This window comes from Gobius niger, assembly GCF_951799975.1.
Source record: "Gobius niger genome assembly, chromosome: 8".
Classification (NCBI taxonomy): domain Eukaryota; kingdom Metazoa; phylum Chordata; class Actinopteri; order Gobiiformes; family Gobiidae; genus Gobius; species Gobius niger.
In genome coordinates, this window is record NC_136859.1 from 13,035,630 (window position 1) to 13,045,505 (window position 9,876).

The following is a 9,876-nucleotide window of genomic DNA, read 5'->3' on the forward strand; positions in this document are numbered from 1 at the left end:
TCAAATGTGGTCGTTCTATGGTGTGTGCTCACCCAAAATGTCCACTAGGTGGTAGCACTGTGCTATGAATGTAGCTTAGCTTACTTCTTTTCTTTTTTGTACATCCTGAGTGTACATGTACTACACACACTAGCAGTGTTTGTTTCATTTACAACAGGGAATTGGAAGATGCAAAGATAAACAATACTTTTACGCAGCAGTAAGGTAACACATAACGTTTACAGACCGATGTCATTAAAGATCCATGGTAACAGCCCAAAAATGTAGCGCAATAAATAGTCCAAGCATGTTCTGTTGAAGCACACTCTTCAAAACAGAGCGGATGCAGAGACATGGCAATGTAACACACAATCAAATCAATGGATCTGTGCGACTTGCCTCATACTTGGCGGAATATTGATCAGGTCTATGCATTTCACCCTCTCTCCCTCTGCCTCCAGCCTATGCTGCTGTGCCATCAGCAGCATCACACTCAGCCCCCTTATTTCCCATCTCTATCTCTCCTCTCACCTCCTCAATGGCTATTTCTTCTCCAATAATACAGAGGGATGAAGCATGAAGTCGGTCGGAGCTTTTGGGATACTGGTGGTTGCAACACTGATCCAAGGTAAGTGGCTAAGATTTGTTATAAAGGTGTTTCACATGTTGTAAATTTGGTTTTAAACATCCTGAGTTGAATAATGTTACTGCGGGAGAAAGTCACTGTCCGTGAAGCTTGGGTAAAGAGCCTCAGGAAAATACGTCTAGCCTATATGATGACAAAGCAGCACTTCCTATGCATTTTTCTTGACCAATGCTGAGCAGCAGTGGATGTTTAAGCCCATAAATAAAAACATTAGAGAAACAAATGGAATGTACAGTAAGCTATACAATTCCATTCCTTCTTATAGAATGTTTGACAGGGGATGTTTTTGTTTTTTTGAGTTACCCTTTTGCTTTGGCTTTGCTCTAAATGACAGTTTTACAATGGCAGATACTGTAAGCAGCAATCCATCAGAGCTAATTGATTAAGAGTGCCTGCCACTATCTGTCTTTGTTACCGTTTTGCCTGCGCTTCCCCACATTGTGCATTTAGTCACTATTAGGTTTAGACTATGTTGTTCTGTTGTTCCACATAGGTTTCAAAACTAGTCTTGACTCTCTTTGCTGCCCCATGATCTTTCAGTGTCAGTGCAGGGTCCTCACCAGCGCTTTCTGCTCAAGGAGCTGCTGAGAGACTACAATCCCATGGAGAGACCTGTTGGTAACGACTCACAGACGCTCATCGTGCATTTCTCCTTTACGCTCATGCAGGTGATGGATGTGGTAAGTCATACGAGTGTTAGAACTATTTTACTACTTGAACTATTTTGTACCATGTCACAGAAAAGCCTCAAACATTTGGTTTGCTGTAGGATGAAAAGAACCAGATACTGACAACAAATGCATGGTTGCAGATGGTGAGAACATTATTCACACAAATCACACTTTTGAATTTTTGCAGAGAACATTTTACCCTGCTTGTCTTTATATTTTATTCACATCTAAATAATTCATATCTGTGTTTTTCAGCAGTGGTACGACCACTATCTACAGTGGAACCAGTCCGAGTATCCAGGTGTGAAGAACCTGCGTTTTACCTCTGAGCAGGTGTGGACTCCTGATATACTCCTTTATAACAGGTGAGGTGGAGCCATGACACTCAACAGGAATAAATAATAAATTATGACTTCATGGTGACTGTGGGCGTCTTTCCCTCAGTGCTCATGACAAATTTGATGCAACCTTCAAAACAAATGTCCTGGTCAATTCAAGTGGCTTCTGTGAGTATATGCCTCCAGGTAAGGCTTCTGACTCCCATAATGCCTGCACATCAGCTAGTTTGTTTAACCAGTGCACCTTGACCAGCACTCATTTAAAACCACATTTGTGTGATCTTTCATAGGAATATTTGTCAGCACCTGTAGCGTTGATGTTCGGTGGTTTCCCTTTGACATCCAGCGCTGTGAGCTCAAGTTTGGCTCTTGGACTTTTGACGGTTGGTTGCTGGATATGCAGATGAATAAGGCAGATGTGTCGGGGTACATGGCTAACGGAGAGTGGGAACTACTGGGTAAAGTGAAAACCATGTCATTATTTTCAAGACTCTGGTGTAACTCCACTTTAAACAGCAAATGTAATGTGTGTTTTCAGAGGTACCGGGGGATAGACATGAAGTTTTCTATGACTGTTGTGCAGAGCCTTACCTCGATGTTACATTTGTGGTGACCTTAAGAAGAAGGACCCTATTTTATGCTCTCAACCTGCTCATCCCCTGTGTGCTCCTTTCTTCCATGACGCTGGTTGTGTTTCTGCTTCCTGCTAATTCTGGGGAGAAGATTAGCCTAGGTGAGGGAAACAGTTTGCATAAGGGATAGAGCAATAGAGGGAGTAATAGAGGGATAAAATTATATTATGCATTGGAAAGTGCTGAAAGTGTTAAGAGTTGTCTATTACTTATATAATCCACCTCTATCTTGTAATGTCCTCCAGGTATCACCGTTCTCCTCTCCCTGACTGTCTTCATGCTGATGGTTGCAGAGATAATGCCAGCTACTTCTGACTCTGTACCGCTCATAGGTGAGTTCTACACAATATCTTACAGCAATGACTTAATCCAACATTACATTCACTAAGCAACCCCTCTAAGCTTTTAAAATGTTGGTTATTGTTTGTTGTGTTGGTATTTTAAGTAAGTAAGTGCTTTAATTTGTCATTGTACAAGCGTACAACGAAATAGTGTTCAGGTGTTAGTCCCGAGCCGCTGCGACTGAGCCGCGCCGCCTCTGTGGGCCGACCTGACCTGCATGTTTTTGGAGGTTGGGGAAATCGTAGCACCCGGAGGAAACCTGGCTGGCTGCCGTCAGTCTCCTCTGATCCTCTGAAACTGTGCAGCGCCTCCTGGGTTTGTCCCTGTTTCAGAGCGTGGTGTCCTGTACTGGTCGTCCTTCCTCTTCCTCCTGCACACCTCCCTCCGCTCCACAACAGTCTTTCGCCATCTTCTGGGAAGATCTTAGCAGATAATATGTTTTATTCTCCAGTGAACTTCCATTAGCCAGAACAATAGATGGCATGTGTGGCTTAGCTGTGAGTCTCGCCCCGGATACCTCCTCGTTTGTCCCTTTTTTGTTTCCTGTAGCTCCTCTTGTGACGCCTCCACTGTGCTGCAGCTGTGTTGGGCTCTCGGTGCCTCTTCAGTGTTTCAGAAGAAGAAATTTGTAGGTCTCAAATGGGTTAAGCTGATTAACTGATCCCCACAAAAACACAGCAAAAACGTACCAAAGTATCCAGTAAAACAATGTGGAACACAGAAACCACAAATGCAGCTCGCAGAAAAAGGCAAAAAATGTAGCTGTACGGAGAGAGAGGGAGGTTGCTGCCTGTTTACATGTCGCCAAGATGTTATAACATATTACAGTTGTTAGATTTTCTTCAGATTTATACATCGTCACACACTTAAATGGGGGTCAAGAAGATTTTTTAGAATAAGATATATTGAAAAAAATCCACACATGATGACACATTTGTAGATTTAGGTGACAAAGTATATATTCACTCTACATCGTAAACTGCACATTATTAGACATTTAATTATATATATATATATAATACACATTTATTGCCTGCCCCCGATCTTAGTTAAATCTTATAGACATGTTGAATATTCTCAGAAAATGAGTATCATGCACGTCGTGTACTTATTCTGTGCACTCTGTATCTCTTTTTCCTTCCTCAGGCCAATACTTTGCCAGCACCATGGTGATCGTGGGCATGTCTGTCGTAGCCACGGTGATCGTACTTCAGTTCCATCACCACAATCCCAACGATGGACACATGCCACGACTGGTGAGTTTATACACTGCGTTCCAAATTATTATGCAAATTGGATTTTTGTGTCAAAAAGGTAAAAAAAAAAAACAATAATAATGAAACTCATGGATGGTATCGTGTCTTGGGGCTCTATGAATCACTGACATTAATCTCAGAGACCTGGGATGATTAGTTTTCAGGTTAAGCCCAGTTAAGGGAAAAACTACTGAAAAAGGGTGTTCCACTTTATTATGCAGATCATCATGTTCAAGCAATATGGGAAAGAAAAAGGATCTCTCTGCTGATGAAAAGCGTGAAATAGTTGAATGCCTTGGTCTAGGTATGAAAACCTTCGATATTTCATGAAAGATTAAGCATAATCATCATACTGATAAGAGATTTGTGGATGATTCAGAGCACACTCCAGTTTGTGCAGATAAAGGCACAATATGGACGGTTTCTGCCAGACAAACACATCAGATTAAGAGAACAGATGCTACAAAGCAGCATACAGGTATGTGAAGCTGCTGGTGCCTCTGGAGTCTCCCGAACATCAAGGTGTAGGACCCTCCAGAGGCTGCAGTTGTGCATAAACCTTCTATCCAGGCCTCCCCTAAACTGTCAATTGAATGTTCATGAACAGAAACGGCTGCAACGGGCTCAGAAATACATGAAGACTCATTTTCAAACAGTCTTGTTCACTGATGAGTGCCGTGTAACCCTGGATGGTCAAATCAATGGAGTAGTGAATGGTTGGTGAATGGCCACAACGTCCCAACAAGGCTGTGACGTCAGTAAGGAGGGGGCGGAGTCATGTTTTGGGCCAGAATCATGGTGAGAGAGCTGGTCGGCCCCTTTAGGCCCTTTTAGGCTCCTTGAAGGTGTGAAAATGATCTTTGAAAAATATGTGGAGTTTTTAACTGACCACTGTCTTCTATGCTACAAAATGAAGAGCCGTGTTTTCCCGAAAATGTAAAGAAAACCTCTGCATCACTGGCTGCTATGGGCATAAAAGGAGAGAAACTCATGATGCGGACCCCCTCCTCCCCTGACTTCAACCCTATTGAGAACCTTTGGAGCCTCAACAAAAAAAAATTCTATGAGGGTGGGAGGCAGTTTTCATCCAAACGGCAGCTGCTATCACACAAGGGCTCCTTTGGTAAAATATAACTTGACCTGTTAATGCTTTTTTGATTGAAATAGCTTTTGTTTTCAGTAAATATGACCTCCTAATGCTACAAATTCAACAAATGATCATTTTCAGTTAATTACAAGCTTTAAAATGTATTGAAACGATGAGTTGCATAATAATTTGGAACAGTAGATTTTGAGGTTTTTACTATATTTATTTTTGAAAAAAATACTGTTATCACTAGGAAATTTTTTCCACCACATTTAAATGAGCCTCTACCAGTTAAAGACTTGAAAATTATGCTGACTCTCATTTGAGTTGACAATTTAGAAAATCTTAGAAAAATGTCATTTGCATAATAATTTGTAACGCAGTGTACATTGGACAGTTCATAATAACAGTGCAAAATGTATCAAAACTAGTCAGCACAAAAAGTCTTTAGAATAGAATAGAATAATTTGTGGACATGCTACATATTTGATTATATCTGTTGTAATAATAATGTAGTAATGCATCAGTCTAATATAATGCCTTTCTAAACACTTGTGGTAAGGTACAGGCTGATTGGTGTGTGAATGCCAACCTGTTACGCTCATTATGATAACCATTTGTTATTACACATTGGGCATTCACACAGACAAGCTGGGGGAATTGTCTTGTTCAAAGACACAATGACAGCTTGTGGCGCTGTCTTTTGTAAACTCAAGGCCTTTCACATTGAAAGTGAAAATAAATGAAAGGTGCCACAAAACAACTCTTATAGTATCAATATAATGAAAAAAAAAAAAAGGATTTTATAACTTGCTTTTGTCATAAATGTTTGTATTTAAACGTGTGTATTTATGGTGAGGACCTTAGGAAGAGCAGGCGTCATCAAAATGATGGCTCAAGATTTTCAAAAGGCATCCCATCTGTACTATGTTTTACTATTTACCCTTTTCCTTATGATTCTTCTGGTTTTCAAATTTGAACTTAATACAGTTTTGAGGAGTTAGCATTAGCTCCACCTTGTTTATCCTAAAATCTGCTTCACCTTGTTAGAAAACATAAGTTATGTTATTTAATGATACAGCTCCTATGCAACTGAGGGACTACACAAACATAATATAATATACTTGGGTGGAATAGATCATGTTTATTTGGTTGTAACAGTAGCAGAAACTTTTTGTCCATCAGGTGCACTTGATCCTTCTCCAGTGGGTCCCCTGGTTCTTGCGGATGAAGCGTCCGGGGGAGAACGCCGACCCCCCGCTGCCACATAACCACGGCGATGTTCAGAGCAAGGGTCTGGCCTCTCCGACTACCTCCGCGACCACCACTACGATCCCTACCCCGGTGCCATCTGTGCTGCCCCAGAGTCTCGCCTCCTTACAGGCCAGTCTCGCTCAGCTCAACCACCCTCTGCCCGCGGCCCCGCGCCCCAGCGCCCAGGCCGTTATCCTCCCCAATCACAACAGAGACTCCATGGCCAACGGGCATCTACCTTACATGGGCTTTCAGTCCTTTCAGACCACGAACGAGATCGAGCCGGAGCAGAGGAACCGAACCACCAGCCACGGCAGGGGGTTAAGCCAGGGTGGGTTTGGGCCAGGAGACGAAGGAGCGGCAGGACCATCTCAAGACACACCGACCCACGTACAACATAACAAAGTTGCGAGCTCCCCACATGAAATCCCCTTGACGATAGATCCAGAGCTGGCCTCATCCATGGGGGCAGCTGGGGCGGAGGCAGGAGCCGGTGGGGCATCGGGGAGGGCCGCTTCCAGTCAGAGCAACAGCATCGGGGCGTCGTCGCGGTCTGGGGTGGTGGACAACCAGCTGAGGGCCCTTCTGGGAGAGGTGCAGTACCTGGTGGAGCGTGTCCGGGAGCAGGACAGGCAGATGAGTCTGTCCGAGCAGTGGCAGTTTGCAGCAGCAGTGGTGGACCGCCTGTGTCTGGTCGGATTCAGCGTCTTCAACATTATTTGTACCATTGCGATTCTCATGGCAGCCCCCAACTTTGGGGAAGCCCTGTCCAAAGACTTCCTGTGAAAGGGACTATTTTTGTCATGTCAGTGACTATTTGTTAAAAGCACAATTTCTTTTTCTTTATTTTTAAACAGTTGAATGAACATGACGGGGGTCGGGCACTGTGAAAAAGACAGACCAAATTTATACTGCATCCAGATTCTCATGTTTTCAATTCTGGATTCAGGCACGAGTAACAATTTGTGTTATTTCTTCTCTTTTCAAAGCATTTTTATTATAAACTTGGTACTTTTCTTATGACACACAATCCCAACCTTTAAAATAGTAAAATAGCAGCATTGTTCTATCTTTTCACTGCTTGGATAAGATCAGTACTTTATAGGCTAAATCAGGGGTCTCCAACCTTTTTACCTGGCGATCTACTTTTTCGCAAAAAAAAAAATGTTGGAGAGCAACTTATGCTTCAAAGACACTTGTGTTAAATGCGACTTTGGGGAAGTACAACCAGAAGAATTAGTGGCCAAGAAAATCATTTTAGTTTTGTACTTCTACTTTACTATTGACCCAAATGTTTGCAAATTGTGTTCTGCATGTTCAGAACAAAAAGAAAATGCTTCTCAAATGTCAGTCACCAACGAGCAACCTAGAAAGAGCTGGAGAGCGACTGGTTGGAGATCCCTGGGCTAAATCATTGAATAAACGCCTCACTGAGGAGTTTTGGCAAAGGAAGCATGTCCTTGTGTCAAAAGTTTGTACTGTAGTTCACCGTTCAGTAGGAATCACGAGGAGTAATTTGTTGCATGTAACTGAGCTTTTACACTGAAGCAAGATTTAACTGCTTACCCTTTTAGAGAACATTAAAATGGACCGCATTCACTGTTCAGTCTTCTATTGATTTCCACTGGAGTTGACATTTTATTGATGCGCACATTCAGAGTCCATACCCGGGTGTGTCCTCATGTTAAATGCTGACCTACATATAGATAAATAATCGCTTTTGACAAGTTTATGACTTTAAGCACCGTCTGTATGGGTAAAAAAGATCCTTTTCAGATGTGATCTCCATATTCATGCAGAGAAAAGACACCTCCAAACACACCGCTTGGGGATGTTTGACAAATCTTTTATAGCAGACGTCAAAAGCTCCCCATTCCTGTACTCTCTCTACATGCGCCAACTTTGTCTCCACTGCGGCTTATGTTATCTGAAGTGTAAGGACGCCGTAACCAAGGGCAGAAAGGCGAGTGAAAATAAGAATAAGATATGGAGGTAATGAACCGCGGCGATAAAGCGAATAGAGAGTGAGCCGCACAGGGAGGAGGGCTCTGCAGTGGCTTGGGGGACAGAGGGAGAGGGAAGAAGACACCCACAAAGAACAAGATATTTTACATGGCTTGGAGACTAGGCCCCAGTGTGCTGAATAGGCAAAGGCGCTCTCGTGAAAGTTTTTTCCCGATTAGTCATTAATGAGAGAGCTCGAGGGGGAGGGGGGAGGTCTGGCCTGTGGCTGAAGGAAGTGTAAAATGTACTTAGAGCAGCATTTGGAGGTGACTTGACAGATATTTGAAATTGGCAGGAGAGCACCAAATCATTATTTATAGTCTTTATTTTGGCGAGAGCCGCCGTAATAAAATGATTGACTGCCCCTGCAACCGTTTTATCAGTAAATTTAGTTAACTGATGACATCTTGGCATAAAATCTTCTGGCTATTACTTTAGACTTTTCAACTGTAAGTGAAGCATGGTGGTGCCAAAACATTAGGACAGCATAAATCACAAATTGAATGGTTGGTATGGGGGGAAAAAACGCAACGACTGCAGTCATTTAGGCAGTGCAATAATCTTTGAAATGAACAAATTGTCTTGTCTCCATAGGGTCTTGTGTGTAAACTTATGCTACAAACTCTTGTTTAGATTTCAACAAACGTGTTCTGAAATGCATGGGATTTGTTAAGCAGTTCATATTTCAGTCTTGTCTCAAATGTAAAAGGCCCTATTCCTGACTTCCCCCCCCCATTACAAACAAAGAGGAAGCCAATAAATGATTTGGTAGTGGCCATTCCTAACTTTTCTAACATATTTGTAGCATCCTTATTCTTTTCACGGACGATAGAAATGCTTTGTAATCAGATAGACAGTGTTTTTCCCACAAATGTTTGAGTTTAGAATTTACTAAAGGAAATACGGTATTTTCCAGACTATAAGTCGCACTTTTTGTCATTGTTTGACTGAGGGTGTGACTTGTACTCAGGTGCGACTTATATATCAAAATATATCATTTCACATGTTTGTTATTTTCACGCTGACAGCTGCTAGAGGGCGCTCTAGGCTTATGTCCCATATCTGCTACTCCTGTACAACTAAAGATTTAAAAAAAAAAAACGGTAATCTAGCCACAGAAAGAAAGTTTGGAGTGAGCGAGTAACTTGTGAGGGACTGGCGAAAAGCGGAGGTTACTGCAATGAAGAAAGCAACAAAAGCTAATCGCGGGCTAAATGCTAGATGGCTACAGCTAGAGTAACAAGTTCACAAATGAGAGTTTGAACAATGGGATGCCGGGAGTGGCTTGTAAACAGTGCAGTTGCGCCTCCATGCCCTGGTAGTTACCAAGGCTGGTGCGACTTATACTCCAAAGCAACTTATACATGTTTTCTTCTTCTTCCTTATGCATTTTTTGACTGGTGCGACTTATACTCCGGAGCGACTTATAGTCTAGAAAATGCGGTAGCTAATTTTGTTCCACTACTGGGGGAAACAAAATCAGTTATAGTGCCTTTAATGCCTCTGGTTATGTTTAGAATGCCTTGATTTTAATATACACAAATCTTATCGCAATTGCAGAAAGATTCCTGGGTATTTTTTCCAAAATTGTGCAGCCTTGCAAGCCATAATGTACCGCTGCCCCTCTTGCCAGCTGAATTCTTTAGTCGTGTAGGAGGTAGTAGCCG

General features: G+C 42.3%; 1 protein-coding gene across 2 annotated transcripts; it reads left to right on the plus strand.

Annotated features, from left to right (window-relative positions):
• Positions 1-125: 125 nt before the first annotated feature.
• LOC306966243 (neuronal acetylcholine receptor subunit alpha-7-like) lies at positions 126-7,311 on the plus strand. 2 transcript variants are annotated; one of them, XM_079560936.1, is made up of 10 exons: positions 126-607; positions 1,166-1,305; positions 1,395-1,439; positions 1,555-1,661; positions 1,741-1,820; positions 1,925-2,092; positions 2,173-2,367; positions 2,512-2,598; positions 3,755-3,864; positions 6,137-7,311. In XM_079560936.1, the coding sequence occupies exons 1-10, from the start codon at positions 556-558 to the stop codon at positions 6,989-6,991; spliced, it is 1,839 nt and encodes a 612-aa protein (XP_079417062.1). In that variant the 5' UTR covers positions 126-555; the 3' UTR covers positions 6,992-7,311. The 2 variants fall into 2 exon arrangements, with proteins under 2 accessions (XP_079417062.1, XP_079417061.1); XM_079560935.1 differs by having other exon boundaries at positions 1,552-1,661; positions 6,137-7,310.
• The last annotated feature ends 2,565 nt before the right edge of the window (positions 7,312-9,876 follow it).